The 22603-nt window shown below is 39.6% G+C and overlaps 1 protein-coding gene across 1 annotated transcript in view; it reads right to left on the bottom strand.

Annotated features, from left to right (window-relative positions):
* LRP2 (LDL receptor related protein 2) overlaps positions 1–17721 on the bottom strand; it is a 174523-nt gene extending 156802 nt beyond the window's left edge. Inside the window, exons 1-3 of the mRNA XM_060151182.1 lie at positions 17574–17721; positions 3908–4015; positions 1440–1562 (exon numbers count right to left, since the gene is read on the bottom strand). Coding sequence (XP_060007165.1) covers positions 1440–1562; positions 3908–4015; positions 17574–17721 — 379 coding nt within the window. The remainder of the gene's footprint in view (positions 1–1439; positions 1563–3907; positions 4016–17573) is intronic.
* Between the last annotated feature and the right edge of the window lie 4882 nt (positions 17722–22603).

Below are 22603 nucleotides of genomic sequence, written 5' to 3'. Positions count from 1 at the left end.
CTAACAAACAAGTTCCCACATGATGTAGCCATCAAAAATATCTGTTTCTTCTTTGATCTTTGTGGACAATGTCCATGTGAAAATGCCAACAGGATCTTGGCTATCTCAAAACCAACACGCAGTGATGATAGATGTCCATGATTTGTGGGCTGTGCATTTAATGAAACAGAATGTGGGGAAGTTTAAAGGTGAATGCTACACAGTGATCAGAGCTGGACTTTTCCAGAGGACAACAGAGGTCAAGAGCCTGAGGTGGTTCATTACAGTCTTGTATCTTCTCTCCAATTTCCATCTCAGTCCAACTTAGACTCGCTAAAAGGTTTTAGTTTGGGGGTTTTTTGTTGTTGTTTTTTTTTGCTTTTGTCTTATAAAAACACAGGGAAAAGATGTTGATGTTTTCTCTTCTAGATATTGAAATTTGAATTATGGGAATGTAAAAGTCAGGACTTCTGCGGCTTTCATGCAATCATGAAAAGCCAATAAGCTAAAAAGATGGCAGGGCAGGGCAGAATAGTGGAAGAAAACTGGATGATGTCACTGATCCAAGGAATTGAGATTTTCCATTATCTTCCAATCAATTCTGGAACAATGCTACATTTAGGCTTCTTGGGTGAGATAATAAATTCCCTTTTTGCTTAACTTTTTTGAGTTGTGTTTTTCACTCTTTGCAGCCAAAAACATCCCCATTGATACAAGAATAATTTTAAATTATACAAATATCCTTAAGAGAAAGGAATGCTACAGATGACAGACATCTTTCTCACATGTTGCCATCTTACATTCACCCAAGATTATGCTCTTGTCCAAAATTGTTTAAGCCCAATAAAACACTCTTTTCCAGTTCCATCCCAAAGAAATCAGAATGGAAGTGTCTCTTCCAGGTTACTGCCCTGAACCCCCTCAATGTCCAGGAATCAGCGGTCGCCAACGTCCTCTTCCTTGCTACTATTTGCTTTCTGGTTCCAGCTCATCCTACGATGGCTCTAGCAGCTGTCACTGAAGTGCCTCCAACAGACCTCCACTTCCGCTTAGTCAGAAAGAAGAGAGTTTAATAGTGGGGCAGAAGGGGTGGAAGGTTTTGCCTGCACAGTGTGCTCCAGGAGCATGTGGACCCATCCAACTGCCAAGCAGACAAATGAAGACCTCCACATACAGATACCAATAGGTGTTTTGTTTCTTTCTTAAGCATAACATAACCTGAGTTAAATACTGGGAATCTATCCCATGTCCAAATCACTGGCTATATTGATAATTCTTCAGCACGTTCACACTTTCAGTATCATCCAACCCCTGAGTGAGACAGTTGGCACAGGTTCCCTTGTCCTTCAAGGCCCAACTCTGCATTTATAAAGATTCATTCCATTGTGTTTTGTATTTGTAACAGGTTGGAATTTAAGGTGTCCAAAGGGCCAAAACAAGATTCCTCTACAAGCACTTACGGCAATGCCGCCGTTCATCTGAGCCATCAATACAATCTTCTTCCTCGTCACACACCCAGTGGACAGGGATGCATAGCTCCTCACTCTGACACAGGAACTGGTTGGAACGGCAAGTAGGGTGAGCTAAAATAAACCGGAAAAAAACTCATTATGTCTAACATCCACCCTATTATACCAACAAACGATGCTCGTTTCAAAAGAAGTATGTCAACTCCTGCTCAATATATTTGATAGCAAATATAAAAAACCTTAGCGCCTGTGGAGTTTAACCAGTGTTCACTGTCAAGTAATCTCAGCAATGGCATCACAACAAAATGCTGATCCAAAGCAATACAAAATACAGAGAATAAAACAAACAGCCCAAACACACATTCATACGAAGTTATGACCAAAAAAATATTAAATTTTTAATTTCAATAAAATCAACCATGAGTTTATAATTATTAAATTATTTGAAGTGTTTTGTAATAACTAATAGTAAAACATCATGATAAATTGTAAAATCCATGAGATTTGGAAAACAAGACCCAAAATCAAATAATTTATTATTTCCACAATTTACTTGCTTTACAATCTTCAGCAGGTTCTCTGAATCGCAATGTATGCAACATAAAATGGGGACTATATTTTTCTCATGGTGTGCTATAAAAAATAAGTAGAATGGAATATTACTCAGCCATAAAATGAAACGAAATTGAGTTATTTGTAGTGAGGTGGATGGACCTAGAGTCTGTCATACAGAGTGAAGTAAGTCAGAAAGAGAAAATCAAATACCATATGCTAACACATATATATGGAATCTAAAAAAAAAAAATGGTTCTGATGAATCTAGGAGCAGGACAGGACTAAAGATGCAGATGTAGAGAATGGACTTGAGGACACGGGAAGGGGGAAGGGTAAGCTGGGACGAAGTGAGAGAGTGGCATGGACATATATACACTACCAAATGTAAAATAGATAGCTAGTGGGAAGCAGTTGCATGGCACGGGGAGATCAGCTCGGGGAGATCAGCTCGGTGCTTTGTGACCACCTAGAGGGATGGGATAGGGAGGGTGGGAGGGAGGGAGACGCAAGAGGGAGGGGATATGGTGATATATGTATATGTATAGCTGATTCACTTTGTTGTACAGCAGAAACTAACACACCATTGTAAAGCAATTATACTCCAATAAAGATGTTAAAAAAAAATAAGTAGAGTAACATATGTGAAAGTACCATGTAAATAAGTTGCGAGTGATTGTCATTGGTATGTTTTTATCATCATCGTTATGGGACATTGATAAATTGTTGGTATGACTGCTCAATTATTCCTTTATCTCAGAACACACTGTTCCTGACTTTCTGCTCCTAGTGTTTAACCTAAAATGAACTCAGTAAGCCCAGAGGAGGCAAATAGATAGCACTTGATCATATCTCTACAAATAGAACTACTCCCTTACTCAAAGTGTGGTTTCCAGACTAGCAGCATCAGCATTACCTGGGAGCTTGCAGATATGCAGAATCTCAGGTCCCACCTCAAACATATGGAACTAAGCCCTACACTTTAACAACCTCCCCAGGTGATCCATTTCTGCATGAAAGTTTGAGAAGCGCCTTATAGGACCTAATCCCCACACTTCTCCCATTTTCAAAAGCATCGTCATCCAAACAATACACCAAAGTTTGTCCTGTTGTGCCACAGGATGGCCAACGATTCAAAACAAATTTTCACCTGCTTTCTTGGTTTTTGGATGATAACCCTTGCCTGTTCACCTGTCAGAATGAATGAAATTGCAGTAGTGTGATGGATCACCTATGGCAAGGTGGGAGAGCAATGGACATAAGGGTTGGGATTAGTGCACCAACTGGGAAGCCTTTAATAAATAATTTAGCTTCTCTATGCCTCAGTTTCCTCATCTGAAACCTACCTCAGAGTATTGTTGAGAGAACTAAATGAAGAAATATGTGAAAGTGATTTTATAATTCTTCTAAATTAAAGAGCTAAATTGGGGGTTTATAATATTATGTTTTTAACTATTATTTAAAAAACATAAACCACACTAGCCCCTTCTGTGCCCTCTTGATAGTAATGCACACAAGTTCTACTACATCCTTTTTATAAAAGCAGACTCTTCCTTGAATTACAAATCACAGCAGTACAGACAACATTATTTTTTTATTCTTGTTAGTACACAAAATTTGCAGACTGAATAATCTGAAATAATAGTTTATAGGCTTCAGAAAACAGCTCAGAAAGTTGGTTCCATACCAAGGTCATGGGATAAGAGTAAGATAGAAACTGATGTGAATTGAACCTCGTGATCAAAAGGGACTGAATTCTTAATGCCACCAGTTCTCCATCTCAAAAGATTGGCGCTCAGTCCAATCTACTACTAAAGGCACAACTCTTTCTCTTTGTTACAGCTGAAATGACCATGAAGCACTTCTGCTACTCAGAACAGAGCTTAGCCCCACCGCTCTTCACTTACGGCAGCCAATTTCATCCGAGCCATTCGCGCAGTCTCTGGTCCCATCACACCGCCAGGACGCAATGATACAAACCCCAGGTTGGCACTGAAACTCATCACTGTGACATTCTGTAATCCCACAAGCAAGAGAAAGCCAGTTTAAAAAGTTACGCACACAGATATTTCAAAAAAAATACAAATTTTTGATGAAAACAAAAAATTATTCAACTAATTAGTAATCAAAGAATGTAAATTATTTATACAATTAGGAAAACATTTTTATGATTATATTCTGTGTCAGGGTCTGCAGGAAAGTCATTTTCACACACAGCTGACTAGAGTGCACCTTGAGGTAACCAATCTGGAAAGCAGTTTGACAAAAGGTATCCTGCTTTTTAAAAGTGCTTATTCTTTAACTTAATACTTTTACCTCTAGGTAATTTTTTTTCCCCTTAAGGAACTAAGCAGAGAATTAAAGATTTATGTGTAGAGGTTTTCATCATAGTATAATTTATAATAAAGGAAATTGCAAACCTTGTAAATGTCCAATAATATGAAAATGAATAAATTTTCTTATATCTATATATATCATATTAGGAACTCATTAAAATAGTTATGAAGAACTTCTAAATGATTTGGAGAAATATTTGTAATATTTCATTACACGTTATAACAAAGACAAGGACGCCAAATTTTACCTGTAACAGAGTCATATATAGCAGAAAAAAAGCACAGAAAAGGCCAGAAAGTTAAGGGTGGTTATCTCTGATACCATCATGAGTAACTTTTCATTTGTGGGACTGTGCTTTTTTCAGTTTCCCACCCTACAGTCTTTTTAAGTGCCTTTTTATTACTAAATCATATACAGCAATTTATGTTTCTTCATTCTTAGATACAAGACCAATATTATGGCTTTTTGCTTGTAACTTATTTGTAAGATGCCAGGTACGGCTCTTCTCTGCCAACAAACAAAAGCCAAAAAACAAACAAACAAAAATCTCGGCAGCCAATCAGAGTGCACAAACTTGGCATCAAACTAGCCACACTTCCAAGGGGCAGTGATATCCCCTAGTGATACCAGAAAGTGAATATAACTTAAACAAGTACATTTAATTCAACGAGTATATCCTGCAGTTTTCCTAGTTCTCCCCAGGGGACTAATTTGGCAGTTAGCGATCCTCTGAGTTTCCCCAAATATCTGACCAGCAACCTCCCCATACATTATGTGCCAAGTACGAATTTTATTTTTAAGAGAGCAGCCAACACCAGCCCAACGTGGAGAAGACTCAAAATTATTCTTTCACAAACCCATGGTGGTAGAGGAATAATTCGGGGGGGTTGGAAGAATAATTATACTTTCCCCATGTATTTAAGCAATCATGCTAAATTACCCATTTCAGTGTTTGACTAATTAAACTGAAATTAAGGGAATATACAGATCAATTACCTACTCCTAAAATAAATAAACAATGTGCTATCCTGTCTTGTGTAAATGCAGGCCTATCATGAGCATGACATAAACACAGTTAAGTGATCTATTCCTAGGGGATATAGGTTACTTTGTTCATGGAATGTTCAAATCTGATTGTCTGGTAGTGACATACTGATTTATAATGTATGCTGCAAATGGTCAGAAACTTTCCTTGGCTAAATGGTGGTACCGAGTGGTACAGGAATACGTACACCCAAATACCTTCTATAGACTAATGCATGATGGTGGTTGGTGGTGCAGGTCTGGGGTTGGTGGTGCAGGTCTCTTATCAACTACCTTTAAAACACAACAACCTCCCTTGCAAAAATGCCCCTAAGGAATGTACAAATTCACTCTGGAATCCCAGAACTTCTCATTGGATTTTGTTCTACAAAGCAATATTTCCATGAGAGATTAGAGGCTTTGGAGGTTTAGCTATTAACACAACATATATTAAATCACTTTTATCAATTAGGTCTATTGTTAGAAATCCAACATAATACATTTGTAAATTCAGTACATTTGTTTCCCTTAGTATCTAATAATTTCTGGTTGAAAAATTATAACAATCTAAAGGTCAGTCTACTTACAAAGAGCTTCCTCTTGCTGGAAAAATCATACACTTAGAAACTGAGCATACTGAAGCAAATTCTCAGAATAATATACTGCCTGTTTTTAAATATATGTATAATTAGTGTTATTTCTTAAGCAACATTTTTGTTTATTTCTTTTTTCATTTCTTAAGCATTTTTATTACAAGTCAAATTTTGAGTTTGTTTTTGCTAAAATATGAAGTTAAGCACATCATGAAAAGAACACAAAATAGATACCCGAAAGTCATTTTTTAAGCACTTCAAAGTCAATTATTTAAAAATCACACATTAGGGCTTCCCTGGTGGCTCAGTGGTTAAGAATCCACCTGACGATGCAGGGGACGCGGGTTCGTGCCCCGGTCCGGGAAGATCCCACATGCCGCAGAGCAACTAAGCCCTTGCGCCACAATTACTAAGCCTGCGCTCTAGAGCCCACAAGCCACAACTACTGAGCCCATGTGCCACAACTATTGAAGCCCGCGCGCCTAGAGCCCGTGCTCCACAAGAGAAGCCACCACAATGAGAAGCCCGCTCACCGCAACGAAGAGTAGCCACTGTTCGCGGCAACAAAGACCCAATGCAGCCAAAAATAAATAAATGAATTTATTAAAAAAAAAAATTCCAATGCTAAGCCCAGCAGCTGGCATTATAGGGAAAAAAAAATCACATATTAAAAAAAAAATTTAAACTGATAGGGGAAGTTTTACAATTATGTAACTCTTTCTAGTTAGTATTTTTCACATTTGACCTCCCAAATACTCAGTTATCTAAAGTAATATATCAAGCCCAATTCACTCAACTTATCAACAGATCCATGGTAATTCATTTGTCAAGTTCATCTTTTCAATATTAACTTCCATGCCTGTTATAACTCCCAAATGACTATTGTTTGGAAACATCTCTGCAGAAGAACAAATTATCATTTGCTGGGTGGCATCTTAGTAATCAACCAAATGCTCCACTAGTGTCAGAAGACTGTCATCCATTCTATTAAAAAGGAAATGTGTTGTTGAAAAACAAACTGCCAGTATAGCACAGGGAACTCTATTCCATAATTTGTAATAACCTATATGGGAAAAGCATCTGAAAAAGAATAGATATATGTAGATATATAACACAATCACTTTGCTGTACACCTAACACAACATTGTAAATCAACTATTCCCCAATATAAAATACATTTTTTAACAATAATAAAATAGAAATCAAACAAAAATAATAATAAAGTTCCAAAACAGGCAAAAATAAAAAATAAATTTAAAAAAACACACACTGTTAGTGAAAAGGTCTAGATCAAGTTTGATAACAATTTCAGCTGCCCCTGATTTCAATTGGTTTGTATGCACTTTATTTTCTGAGAGTTTTTTTTTGCACAGGCTCCGGACGCGCAGGCTCAGCGGCCATGGCTCACAGGCCCAGCCGCTCCGTGGCATGTGGGATCTTCCCAGACCAGGGCACGAACCCGTGTCCCCTGAATCGGCAGGCGGACTCTCAACCACTGCGCCACCAGGGAAGTCCTGAGAGTTTTTTTTTAAATAAGTAGCCTTTACTCATAACCCCTCCAAAGGTTACTACATATTATCTATACTTCATTGTTTAATAATTTGAAGTCCAAAGAAGATGGGAGTGGGGGAATTTCATACTTTGGAGCTAAACATAGTTTATGAAAGAAAAAAATCTAAATAGAGCAAAATTTAACACTTCTTTCAACAAATGGTCTCTAAACATCCATATTCAACCAATCCATTTTTAACCAAGAGGTAATTTTGCAAACAATCTTTTATAACTTTAAAAGTCTCCCTCTAATAAAAACCAAAGAGGAAAACATCATAATCCACACTGAAATAAAAACCTATTGTTAAGAACCAGGCAGTCATTGACAAGGAACCATTAGAACCAAAGGGACACCCTACTTTCCCAGGCTGGCCCTGCCTTTCCCAAAAATCAAAATAGATGGTGCAAAGATGAAAAAACTATTTGTGTGGTACTTAAATGGTATGCACCATTCTAAGTACTTTGTAAACTTTTTGTAAACTTTGTCATTTAACCTTCATAACAACCCTACAAGATAGACGTCATTATCATGCATATTTTACAAATAAAGAAACTGAGACACAGAGCAATTCAGTAACTTGCCCAAGATCAAATAGCAAACATGTGCAAAGCAAGATCTGAATCTGACAATTCTGGTCCAGCATCTGTGCTGTACTACCAGTGCTCTATGTTCTCTTCAAACCAGAAAAAAAAAAAAAAAAAAAATTCCACCAAAAAAATGAATGTAAAAATTTGATTATTTTCCAAAGTTGCTATCAACATTCACTGGATTCATTAACTGGACTGGTGTGGAATCCACACCACACCATATGCTCATACAATACAATTGCAGAAGAGTAGTCTACTTAGCAACAAACACTGCACATAAAAACAAAGGAAAATTTGCAACAATCAAAAGCAATGCAAGGAGGGAGGGGTGTGGGGGAGGGATGTATTGGGAGTTTGGGGTTAGCAGATGCAAGCTATTATACAGAGAATGGAAAACAAGTTCTCACTGCATAGCACAGGGAACTATATGAAATATTCTGTGATAAACATAATGGAAAAGAATATGAAAAAAATGTATATATATATGTATAACTGAATCACTTTGCTGTACAGTAGAAATTAACACAACATTGTAAATCAACTACATTTCAATAAAATAAATTTTTTTAGAAAGAGCAATGCTGGAAAAAAAAAGAAAAGAAAAAAAAGCAATGCAGGGAAATCAAAAAAAGTTTCAATCTCTTCAAGAAAAATTACAATAGACATAGGGATAAACTTGGTTTTCAACGTTATAGAGCCCCAAGCTGGAGAGAAACAAGAGTAATCCTTTCTTCATAAATAGCCATAGCCCAAGCTTCCTGGTTTAAGTGTTGGACTAAGAATGTGTTAAGATAAGATACTGGAGTAACAGATAATGCCTAGAGGAGGGAAGAAGTTTGTTTTTCCAGAAGGGGCACAGCGCGGAATGGAGAGCACCACTTCTGTATCCTTTACAAACTCTGGTACAGTGCTAGGCACATGTGGGACAGTAAACACGTATTCACCAGGTAATGAAGATTTCTCTTTGTAAAATTACATATCAGAGATTCATAAAACCATCAAGGCAAACAATGAGTCTTTTAATTGGAGTTTACTATCTTAAATCTATAGAAAGAAAAATGAAACCTGGTATAATCTGAAATAGGAGGAATATCTAAACGTTTTAAAAAGAGAAAAATATTGAGTCATACTAATGTCTCATTCTTTTTTGAATTTTTTTAAACTTATTTATTTTGTTTTATTTTGGGCTGCACTGGCTCTTCGTTGCTGCGCTGGGGGCTACTCTTCATTGCGGTGCGTGGGCCTATTGCAGTAGCTTCTCCTGTTGCGGAGCACAGGCTCTAGGCACGCAGGCTTCAGTAGTTGTGGCATGCAGGCTCTATGGTGGAGGCTCAGTAGTTGTGGCGTACAGGCTTAGCTGCTCGGCGGCATGTGGGATCTTCCCGGACCAGGGCTCAAACCCGTGTCCCCTGCATTGGCAGGCGGATTCTTAACTGCCGCACCACCAGGGAGGCCCCCTAATGTTTCATTCTTCTGCCCTTTCCTTATAAGAGTTTCTTTTTCCTCTCATGAATTCTCTTATTAGAAGAAAAAGGCAAGTCGTAGTCAATGGAACATTGTCCAAAGTTAACAGAGTAAGGTAATTTCTGTGGCAAATCCTACTTTCCGGCTAGATCCTCTAACATGTGCTGGTCTTTCCAGACACTTTTGGTCTACCTGAGGAGGCACATGTGCTCTTTTTAAAAACATGTAACACTGCGTGGCACTTTAATAGTCTTACCTCCACTGAACTCAAAGAAATACATTCCTTAATTCACCCATAATTTTTACTTCACTTTTTCGGTACTTTGTTTTTACTCCCTTGGTATTGACAGACATACTTGTGATGTTTATAAGCTGGGTGATGGTTTACTACAATTCTCACACCTTGTCCACACCAACAAGGCCAGTCCACTTTTGAAGATTTAAAGTCACTTGCTAATTTCCAAACTTGACACTGCAGCCATGACAGCCAAGGGTAACAAACTGTCTGGAGACCCTGCCCTGCCTAATGTCAACCGGTGGAATAACCACCAACTCAACTGATGGAACTGAAACAAGACGGGTACAGCAAACCAGGCTACTACTCTTTCTGTACAACATTTTAGCTGCCTGGTTTTCAGAACAGTTCACCAAATAGGTGGCCAGAATTATTCTTTTTTTTTTCAATCCAGTTTACAAACAACTGAGTTGACTGCTTTTTCCAAATTATTGTTTCAGAGCCCTGATGTTTTGATAGAGGAAAACAATATTGATATTGAGAGGACATTTCAAGAAGTCAAAGACTTTGAGGGAAACCCACAAGCCAGCTGATGTGTGATCATGTACACACATCACTTAAATGAAATTTTTTTTAAAAAAGGACCAAAAGAATATGATGTCAGATTCAATAAAGCCACACACGAAAAAAAACCATACCCACTGCGTGCAAAACTTTGTTCAAGGGTTGTGGAAGAAACAAAGAATAAGATATGATCCTTTGTTTTAATAGAACTTACAAATTTATTGGGGACAAAAGTTATTTATGCATTATAAATTAAATAGCCATGTAACACCAATAGCTGCTATTTGTTGAGCATCTACTATGTGTTGGACAATATAAAAAGCTTTATACACATCCATTTTTTTTTTAGAGATTTAATTTTATTTATTTTTATCTGTTTTGGGTCTTTGTTGCTGTGCGTGGGCTCTCTCTAGTTGTGGAGAATTGGGGCTACTCTTCATTGCGGAGCGCGGGCTTCTCATTGCGGTGGCTTCTCTTGTTGCGGAGCACGGGCTCTAGGTGCATGGGCTTCAGTAGTTGTGGCACGCGGGCTCAGTAGTTGTGGTGCACGGGCTCGAGAGCACAGGCTCAGTAGTTGTGGAGCACAGGCTTAGTCGCTCTGCGACATGTGGGATCTTCCCAGACCAGGGCTCGAACCCATGTCCCCTGCATTGGCAGGTGGATTCTTAACCACTGCGCCACCAGGGAAGTCCCTATACATATCTATTGGATCCTCTTAGAAATATGTGAAGTAAAATTTATATTTATTTAATAGAAGGGGAACTTGAATCTCAAGGGCATTAATCAAATTCCCACAGATGCAGAAAATGTCAAAGTTTGATTCAGACCCAGGGCCTGTGTGATTTCAGAGCCTGTGCTCTATTCCTCAACCCCCATCCCACAAAACAAATGACAGCTTGCAATCACCCAGAATTTATTAAGTGCCGGCAGTATTTTAAGTGTTTCCCATAGATTATCTCACTTATCCTCACAACAATCCTATGAGATGGTACTAATAGCCCCATTTCATAGATGAGAAAACTGAGGCTTGACCAAATCTCACAACTGGTAGGTGGGGAAGCAGGGATTCACACCTAGGTAGTATGACTCCAAAGTTGTGCCATATGACAGTAGATGATTTCGTTCCAAATAAGCAGCAGAGGTAGTAAGAACCGATTGGTCTCAGGGAGAAAAAAATGAATACCACAAGATGATGCAATGAGAGAGGCTTCATGAAGGAGAATAAGACTGCCCTGGGCCTGTGTGAAAGAGCAGGACTTGGCGGGGGGGGTGGGGGGGCGTGAAGGAGGGACCGTGCTTTGTGCAAGGGCCCAAACAACTTGAGGGAGGCCCAGCATGGGTGAGGGGGAAATAAGCAGGCCTCCATGGCCCAAGTGCAGGGAAGCTCTTCTAAAGTGGGGGACAACCAAGCTGGGGAGATGGGGAAGAAAGGGCCTTGAATGCCAAGAACAGAGTGACATGATCAAATGGGTTGAGAGTGAGAAAGCTTAGAAATCTCTAGTGCCAGTAACTATATTAAAACTAAAAGTCGCTCTGGGTGGATGCAAGTCTGAATGAGGATATAGACTTTGGCCATGAGAAGGGCTTGGGCTCCTCAGAACCCTGCCCAGAGCATGAGCTCAGTGAACAGGCCGGTGGGTGGTTCACCAAGAGGCTCTGGCAGGGATGGGGCTCACCCTGCAGCCCCTCCAGTTGCCCCAGGCCCGATCCAAAGCAGCTCCAATGCACGGCAAATGGCCAACAGTTTCCGCAGGTGCCACCCAAGGCCTCCTAGTGTCCTGTTCTCTCCAAGTTGAATGCATGTGTCTGAGCATCCAGCATGAGGAATTCAGCCAGACCTCGAGAGACAGAGGATCTCAAAGACTGCTGAAATATTTGCTTAATAATTTTTAAAGTGCCTTTTCAATGATCCAAAGCCGGCAGCATAATATGATGCACTATCAGAGAAGCCTCTCAATTCTGAGAAGTGGGAAGTTACATTTCCACCTTTCCTAACTGAGCTATTCCTCACGCATTTTGTTTAAACACTAGCTACCTGCCTTTCTCCCCTTTCCCCATCTCTTCCACATCACTTCTTTTTCACCGAGCACCTCCTCGACCTACAACCCGATGGTTCATCAGCACTGAAGTGCATGATAAATAAAACCACGCTTCTCAGGGGTTCCTGACAGGACGTGATAGGCATGTAGGATGGGATAATTATTCAACTGCCGTGGGCAAAGCAGGATGTCTAGCATCCCTGGCCCCTGACATGCGGAATGCCAGTAGTGCCCATCCCCCGTCCCTGTGACATACATGTCCAAACACCCCTTGAGAGTGGTGGTACCACCCCCAGTTGAGAACAACTTAGAACCTCTAAGCAGCATGGACATTCAGAGCTCAAAATGTCTTAACCCGCATGAAAGAGATCATCTACGAAACCCCCTGTAAATAAAAAAATTCTTCCCTCCTAAAGATAATAAAATTTCTTAAGCGGCAATCGCACTCCCTCCCACCCATCAATGAGAGGGCCTGAGATTGGGCAATATCGTGCCGTAGCTGCTAGTACTAGCACCTTGAAATGAACTCCCCTGGGAGTGTGGTAAAGCATCTCAGTTCCAGGGAGGCCTGCTTCACCCTGGAGAGCTCCACGGGGCATCCACAGGCTTACCCATTCAAGGGTGGGGGGAGTCACACAAAAAAACAAGCCCCAAATCTGAAGTCCTCAAGCAGTTCTTCACTAATGAAAAAGGTCATTGCTATGAAAAACAGTCATAAACACACCTGCCCATGGTGCAACGTTTTCCCGTCTGTGTAGTTATCAGAACAAAAGAAAAAGCTTTTTTCCAATGTCCTCTCTCCACCCCTGCCACATAGACTCACAAAAAAATAAAGATATGAATTGACAATCATCTAAGTGCCTAAAACATTTGAAAGAATCTCTGAGTTTTGTCCAAGAACACTCAGCAACGAAAACTTTCTGCCAGCCATTACCAAACACTGAAACTGTGTTTGTATTAGTCTTTCCTGTATTTCCTCATATAATCCATGCAGTGTTTTCTCTAACAGCTGAATCACTGAGGTTCCTATAGGTGGACTCCTCCTCCACATGGGAGAAAACTAAGTCCAAGACCTTTGTCCCCACTCCCCCGCAAGGAACTAACTGGTTATCTGATGGCCAAAGAGCTACAGTTATAGGATGCTGAAAAGACCACTATCCAAACAGAAGAAAATTTAAGATAGTCTGCCTGCTCTGGTTAATAAGAACCCAATGAATCAAACTCCATGAGAAAAGAGTACAACACCCTTCAACACAATGTTTTAACATGACTTGTACAAAAACTATAAATCCCCCCATTTAAGAGCTGATTTCCAACCCCAACTGCCCAGAGTATTCCTATACAGCTTACTGATTTGCAGGATAAATTATTGGAAGATGGTTGAACAGAATCAAAAGCTAAAAAGGAAAATCACACACATGTGAGAAATAAGTGACTACACAGATCTCCAGATAGGCAGCTTTCCTGCTTAAGGCTTATTACATAGGGTGTGATAGACCCACTCTCAATCCTAACACAGAGTTTATAAATAGCACCAAACCAGGGTTTTTCTGATTAATTAGTCCCAAGTGTTGAACCATACTGTCACATCAACACAGGTGTGTTAAAGCTGCAAGCATCACTGCTGTTTTGGTCACCTTAACAAGCAAATTAGATCACCAGGTTATCAAGTGAACAATGGCTTGATACCAGAAGTTATGACAATAGCAGCAGAAGCAGAAGAAGTTGACTCCCAACTGGTGGATTTGGGGATGATTCTCTATAGTCACAGGGCAAATCATTTGTAACTACTAAACAGATCTTCTGGATTGAATCATACAAACACCTTTTTGTTCTGATCTTGTTTTAGTTTTTCTTTAACTTTTATTATTGACTTTATTGAAGTATAATTGATTGACAATATTATATTAGTTTCAGGTGTACAACACAGTGATTCAATATTTTTATAGATTATACTCCATTTAAAGTTATTACAAAATAATGGCTATATTTCCTTGTGCTGTACAATTTTTCCTTGTTTTCATTTAACAAACACTTTGCTGTATTCTTTATCCCTTACTCTATGTTATTTCATTCTTTTTTTTTTAATTGATTGATTTATTTATTTCTGGCTGTGTTGGTTCTTCGTTGCTGTGTGCAGACTTTCTCTAGTTGCGGCGAGTGGGGGCTACTCTTCGTTGTGGTGCGCGGACTTCTCACTGTGGTGACTTCTCTTGTTGCAGAGCACGGGCTCTAGGTGAGTAGGCTTCAGTAGTTGTGGCACACGGGCTCAGTAGCTGTGGTTCACAGGCTCTAGAGCGCAGGCTCAGTAGTTGTGGCGCACGGGCTTAGTTGCTCCGCGGCATGTGGGATCTTCCAGGGCCAGGGATCCAACCCGTGTCCACTGCATTGGCAGGCAGATTCTTAACCACTGCACCACCTGGGAAGCCCTGTTATTTAGTTCTTGACCATTCACAATAGTTACACCAATAGGCTCTCAAGACATGAAAAGGGAGAAGAGGCAGAAATAGAGGAAGAAAGAGAAAAGGGGAAAGAGGAAGAGAGAGAGGGAGGAAAGGAGAGATATCAAGGTCAACAATTAGCATCCAAACACTAAATTTAATGAGACCTTGCATCTTGCACCCTAACCACAATTTGATACAAAATGGTAACTCATTCTTATCTAGCTATGGCCCAAATCCAGGCTGGAACAGTTTGTAATCGGTAAGTGGGTTTATGAGTCACAAATCTCAGCTAGGACCTAAATAAGCTCTCATTCTAAATGTGTATATTTTCAGAAAGTAGAGATCAGATATATTTTTATATATAATATATATAATTTCATATATGTGTATGAAATTTACTCTGAAACAACAAATACTTACACATCCATAAGCAAGTCTGATGACAACTCTGACCAGAAATGTTGATCATGGCAGGACTTATGGTGGCTTATCACAGTGTTTACACACTGACTTTTATCAATTTGTTAGGAGACTAGTTGAGGTGAGCACACATGCATGACTCAGCCTTGATGATTTAGTTATGGCCATGTATGGCTTCTGCCAACAACAAATTTTCCTAAACTCTTAAGAAATACTGTGCAGCAACAATGTGAAAATATTTCCACCAATAAGTTTAAAAGCCTGTTCCTGGGCAATAAGTACTGATAACCAATCATCTGGTAAACTGAAGTCAACATTTTTAATACATATGTATTGTGTCATTAACTTTTTAAAAAAAAAACTGGTTTTGTTGTTTTACAGTGTTTTTGTACTTTTTTCCCTTCTAGTGGTGTTCTATCTCAGAAAGGATTTTATAAGCAGAAGCTCAAAATTCTTCCACCATGACCTGATATATGAAAAATAAAGAACAGAAAAAGTAAATGAGATTAAGAGACCAAAAGAAGAGTGATAGTAAGGTGGCAAGAATTTATTATGATTCTACCAATAACAGAGCATTATTCTAAAGTGTGAGCTCCTAAAAGCAGGAATAAATACCTCTGTAATCCCAGTGCCTAGCACAGAACGTCCTAGTACCCAGATGACCCTCAATAACGAAACGATATATGATGCATTGTAATATATGGGTGAAGTTGATTTCCAAAAGGTGATAAAGTCATGAGATCATGATGACTTGTGTACTTTTTTAATAGATCCTGCTGTTTAGAGCCACTGTTTCTTCCAATCTAATTACCAGCTGAACAATTATCTTCCATACTGACCCTCATGAGAGTCCAGAAAGACTCTTAAGAAGTCAACTCCAAATCCTTAGGAACCTATTTATATGTCCAGGTCATTCTCTGCTATTTCAATAAAGAATGGGACTTCCCCTCCCCCCCGCCCCACCCATATTATACAAAACATTTATATCCAGCATTACTCTGTAGTAGAGAGTACTCTATACCTTCCCCCACAAAAAATAGGAGGGAGAAAAAGAAAGCTACCGGAGAATATCTGATTCCACAAATCAAAATCTGTAATTTTTATTGTAAGCAATTTGCTAACATAAGCACGACTTTAGTTTCCCTATAGAGTCAAAGGTAAAGCTGATTTTGTTAACTTGAGAGTCTATAAAATAGGATTTATTACATTTACAAAGATTTTCATGGTAAAATGACACGAAATTTCCTGTGTCTCCTCTACTATACTGATTTTAGCAATTGAGCAAAAAGAACTTCAGGACATGCCTCACCAGCAGGTTATCTGTTAAACCAGGAGTTCTTTGGCCCCAGTTTGTTATGCCTGGGCTTAAACAACATTTACGGGTCTCCAAATGACTTCCAGGCTCTATAAATGTCATCACTTCATGTTATAATGTGAAACTCAATAGCTTGTTGACACAGAATCAACAGTATTATATTGTCACCCACTGATACCCAATGTGTAATGAAATGGTGTTTGGGTTTCTGACTATATATGGTGAATTTATAATTCCCCCAATATTAAGAGCAGCTTAAATAAAATTACAAGTTTATCTGCAATGACTGTCAAAAGCAGGAAGAAAAAAGGTAGCATATATTTCCTAAGATTTCACCTAATCTATATTTTAAGTATCAATAAGTAGTGACAGTAAGAACTTATTGTCACAATAAATAGAAACTGTTAACCATGCATTAAAATAGAATCTTAGAATTCTAATGCTCGAAAAATGTAATGGTTTCAGTAATAAACTATACTAGGAAGTACATACAATAAAATCTCTATTAACTGACACAAACAAATTAAAACCATTGTTTACTGGAATCTTGTCTGCATTACACTTTTTAAAAAAGTAATTACAAGAAAATAAACTGATATTAGGGATTTGGTCAAGAACAGAGTTTTCAGTGGCTGTCTTAAGTCTGGAAATTGGGCATCTAGAATTATACGGTGCTGACTTAGACAATGAATGAATGAACTGATATTCAGAATATAGGTTCTTAGGTATTATAATAAAGACAATTTAAATCAAGTCCAGTAAGAAATTCAGATTTCTCAATAAGTGCTAAAATAAGAAGATAGTGATGGAGAAAATACTAGACTGAGAACCAGGACACATGGGTAGCACTGACTACTGTCTCCATATCATTCAAAAAGTTCCATGAGGGCAGGAACTGTTTGTTTTATTCAACATTAAATCTTCAGTCAGTAAGTATTTGTTGCTTAACTGACTTGGCTTGGTGAACTGGGATTTAAACTCTGATACACAGTTTCCTTACCGGCAAAGTTTCTGACCCGCAAAACCAGGTTCTGGTGAGGATTAAAGAGGTCCCTGTAAACCACTAGCATAAAGCCTGAAGTACAGCAGTCCCTCCGTGAAGGGTGGTTCCCTCCTGGGCACACCCACTTCTCATCCATCTCAAACATTCTAACAGCCTAGGAAGGAAAATATTTGGGGACCAATGTCTTCACCAGATAAGACCTGTTTGTTCCCTTAATAATTAAATGAGAGAAAACTCCCAAAGCCTGAGCCACCTTGCCTGTGGGAGGCTCAGCATTTAGAGGAAGGATGGATGGTGGTTGCCTGTCCATGAACAAAGTAGCCACTGGCCCAGTCTGAGGTCAAGGGCAAGACTGAAAATCAAGATTTATCCTAGGACACACAGGTCAAGCTAGGGCCAACACCAAGCTTGCCACTGGTTTCCTATTTTCTCCTTTATGCATTTTCCTATTTTCCTACAACAAGCATTTTTATTCTTCGTCTATTTTAAATCACTCGATCTCAGGTGAGCCTCTGGAGTCTTCATGTGGAATACTGTAAGTGTATAATTTCAACACACGCACACAAAATTCAATGATAAATATAGAGGCTTTCCCAGAGCGGACTTTAAATCATTATACTGCACGTTAAACTTGGACACGGTGACCTTTTGATAGTCATAAAAGTATTCCCATTGACCTCAGCGCTCGCCTCAACATATGGCACAGAACTGAGGACATAAAGAAATCCAGGATTTTAATCAACTGAAGCTAAGCTAAAAAGCTCTTCATTTAGAAAGCTCATAAATTCTCCAGGGCGTAGGTTCAAAACAATGAAATTTCAAATTCTTCCTTAAAATGCTAAGATATTCATTATCCTAGTTTCTAAACGTTCTCTTACGTAATAGAAAAATGCTACAGGGCTTCCCTGGTGGCGCAGTGGTTGGGAGTCCGCCTGCTGATGCAGGGGACGTGGGTTTGTGCCCCGGTCCGGGAGGATCCCACATGCCGCGGAGCGGCTGGGCCCGTGGGCCATGGCCGCTGGGCCTGCGCGTCCGGAGCCTGTGCCCCGCGGTGGGAGAGGCCACAGCAGTGAGAGGCCCGCGTACCGCAAAAAAAAAAAAAAAAAAAAAAAAAAAATGCTACAAATGCACACATTCTTTGACTAAAATCATTTGTGATTATGCCTTGCAATACATTCGAAGGAAAACTTGATTATCACCTTCAGTTATTACCTTCTCTCTGGTTGAATAAGAATGGATTTACGTGAACCTAGACACCCAACCCTTCCAAAAGGAGGAATAAAATATCCCATCATTGCCATGACCCCAGCATCAGGCTTCCCTCGTAATGAAACAGAGAGATCTCACCACCCTCCTAAACAGTCTCCACCTCACAGAGCAAACGCTCCAAACTCAATTCAATCCAACAGCATGTTGAGGCTCTGGAAGACCATTTATCTATGCGCTCTCAAGGAGACAGAATAACAACTGTCAGGTGACTCCGGTAAAGACAGCAAACACACAACAACTTTGGCTGTCCTCGTGCAAGCCCACACAGCCAGCCCACCTCCTGCCAGAAACTAAGTGAAGCCAGTCCTTCCCCGAGAAGGACCATGGTCACTCTGTTTACTAAGAGCACTCAACAGCTCAGTAAGCTTGGTCGGTAAAGTTACAAAGAGGCAAAAGCAGCTTAAATCTAAAAGGCTCTTCTGATAGTCCAGGAATGAGGCGATTAGGGCCTTATCTAGTTAAAGCGTCCCACCTCTGCTTCATTTCCCTCACCCTTGTCTAAAAATCCTTTCCTCTCTCTCCCTTAGATCCCCATAACGTGGCCAGAGTTTTCACGGCTCTCGACCCTGAGCCCCCAAATCTGCACCCAGATGAACTTATTCACAAGAAAGTTTGAGTTTTAAAGCCTTTATGGATACTGGTACTTTCAGCAGAAAACAGGAGGCCCTCAAAGAAGTGAATTTTCTAATTGTGGCATTTTAGGCATTTCTAATGCCCAAATACCTTCCTCGCCAGATTGATGGCACAGATTCTAGGGGGATAGCGGACCTTATCAGGGCTTCTAATGTGGTACGTGATCAACTGTCTTTGCTGACACCAGAAACCTCATCGGCAGTGAGACAGCATTTTTCCATAAAAGCACAGGCCATTGAAAATACAGTCCAAGGGTTTCCCAGGAGAACTGGTGACATCTCAAATCAGTGTAATGTGTCTTAAATTAATCTGGGCTGAAGAAAAGGGCCCTAAGGAAATATTGCAAAAGGAATGACTCCAAAGGCCTAGAGAATCAAGTAACAAATGAACATGATTTATTGAAACACTGTAGTATTGGTTCTTTTGTAAACTGAAACCCCTTATCTACGTAACTCAAAGAACTCCTTCCATTGGAAATACAAGATTCACCAACTCCACCCAACGTGTATGTGTGTATCTGTGTGTATATGCATGTACACAGATACACACACACACACACACACACACACACACACACACACAACCACGGAAGCCCAACATTTCAAAGCTTGCTGACTAAGGAATGGACTTGATATGTTTTCCTGGAGGTGTACTTTCCATCACACCTGTAGGAATGCATCTCAAGTATAGGGGTCTATATTTCCCTTCTTTCATTCAGCCCAGCACGTCTAAAGCTTTTCTACAGAAGTTTGAGAGACGAAGTCTGAATAACCAGATGGCTGAATGCTTGATATACTACTCTAAGACTGGGGGGTGAGGAAAGGGAGGGAAGAGGAAAGGCTGCTTAGAAACCCAAGTAACTTTCCAGAGAGAAGCCCCTGAAGTCTACACCTGGGTTCATACTCCAGCTCCACCTCTTCCTAACACTATGGTGAGTGAGCATGTTATTTAATTTCCTTGCCTCTGTTTCCTCATCTAAAAATGAGGATAATAAGAGCTCCTACTCATAATGTTAAAATGGAAATAGTGTAAGAAGTATGGGCCTGACACGTAAGGACATGGTCAACGAACATTAGCTATTGTTACTATTTTTAGGCAGGTGTTTTCTGATCCTTTAAACTCTATATATGGTCCCCCTTTGAATTTTTCAGGGTTTTGTTTGTTTGTTTAATATATATTTGCTTATATTCTAGCACTTCTGTATTCATAATCTGCAACCCAGTTTGAAGATCTTTTTAAATTACCCTAATTAGAATTACAGCTTATTGCCCCAAAAAAGCTGATTTAATACAGAAATTTCATATTATCTAATTACTAAATTATCGCTTCTATTTTAAATTATACTCTCTCCTTAACTATTTCTTATATCTGAGGTTCACAAAAGAAAAACATCTATATTCAAAATAAAACTGAACTAGAAAAATAGAACTTAATTCACAAAGATAGGCAAGTTTTCAGGTACACATCTATGCAGTTTCAAAAATAAATCACTATTGGGCTTCCCTGGTGGCGCAGTGGTTGAGAATCTGCCTGTCAATGCAGGGGACAAGGGTTCGAACCCTGGTCTGGGAAGATCCCACATGCCGCAGAGCAACTAGGCCCGTGAGCCACAACTACTGAGCCTGCGTGTCTGGAGCCTGTGCCCCGCAACAAGAGAGGCCGCGACAGTGAAAGGCTCGCGCACCGCGATGAAGAAGAGTGGCCCCCGCTCGCCGCAACTAGAGAAAGCCCTCGCACAGAAACGAAGACCCAACACAGCCAAAAATAAAAAAAAATAAAAATAAATAAATAAAAATTAAAAAAAAAAACTGACTTCCTTCAGATCAGCGTGAAGGTTGGGACATTTAAAATAAATAAATAAATAAATCAATCACTATTTAGTGAGATAAATTAACTCTGCTAGTTTATTCCTCTGGTTGATAATGCCTCTGTTTTTAAGACATTACAGCAACTACATTTCAGATGTTTAAAATGTTTAGTAATAATTTAAAAGAATTCATGTTTAAATAACATTAACCAGTTGCCTAAGCACAGATATCTTAGTCCAAAATTGATAGTGACAATATTTATTGAATTACTGAGTTAGACAATATGGAATTTTTAAGCCCTGATATTAGTATCTACAACCTAGGAATTCTCCTCACTTCAGGCTGAGTGTGGAAACTGTTTCTGACTCTCGATGACATTTTGAAAATGACCAAGCATAAAGGAGACAGAGCCCACACCTCACAGAAGGAAAAGTCCTGAGCTTTTCAAAATATAAACTGCCAATGCAGTAGCACCACTACAGCAACCACTGAGAAAAGGGGATTCTGATAACAAAGCAACTATAGAACAAGCAATATTTCTAACCTCAAAATCAGACTCACAGATGCATGTATATAGTATACATCTCTATAAGGTCAAAGGTTAAAAGAGACATTAAAGTCAAACTCCAGCCTTCTTTTGGTGCAGGCTATGTGCCTACAATTCCCTTCTTATCCTTTAGAATCATTAAAAATAGGCCTTATCCTTCTTCCATGTGATGGTCCTTTGAATATCTGAAGAGAGAGCTAGCCATTGTTCCCCTGATTCTTCTCTTCTCCAAAAGAAACATCCCCAGTTTTTCTATCATTCCTCCCGTAACATGGTTTCTGGTTCTCTCATCATTCTTTTTTCTGTCCTCCAAATTCAGTTCAAATGTCTTTACAAAGATGTGGTCCTCAAAGTGTAACAAATGCCCACTGTCACCTGACCATCTATGGCCAGGACCACAATAGTCTACCACAATATTCATTCCCCTTCCTCTTCAGACACAGAATCCCAGTTTTATTCAGGTGAACAGTGTGTGCAGCCAAAAGGCTATATTTCCCAGACTTCAGCTAAGTATGGTCACCGGAGTAAGTCTTGATCAATGAGATGAAATGCAAGCAATAGGGTTACATAGGATTTCTGGGAAGTCTCCTTTAAAGAGCGAAGGCATGCCCTTCTTTTTCCTCCTCCGCACCTAGCATGGAGCAGAAGTAGCTATGGCTACAGAACTATTTTGGGCAATGAGGTGACCTTAAGGATGGAAGCCACCAGCAGAGGATGGTGGAGCAAGAAGATAGGTACCTAGGTCCCTGATGATACCATGGAAGTACCAA

The sequence above is a fragment of the Lagenorhynchus albirostris genome, chromosome 6 (assembly GCF_949774975.1).
Source record: "Lagenorhynchus albirostris chromosome 6, mLagAlb1.1, whole genome shotgun sequence".
Classification (NCBI taxonomy): domain Eukaryota; kingdom Metazoa; phylum Chordata; class Mammalia; order Artiodactyla; family Delphinidae; genus Lagenorhynchus; species Lagenorhynchus albirostris.
This window is presented reverse-complemented; position numbering and strand designations above follow the sequence as displayed.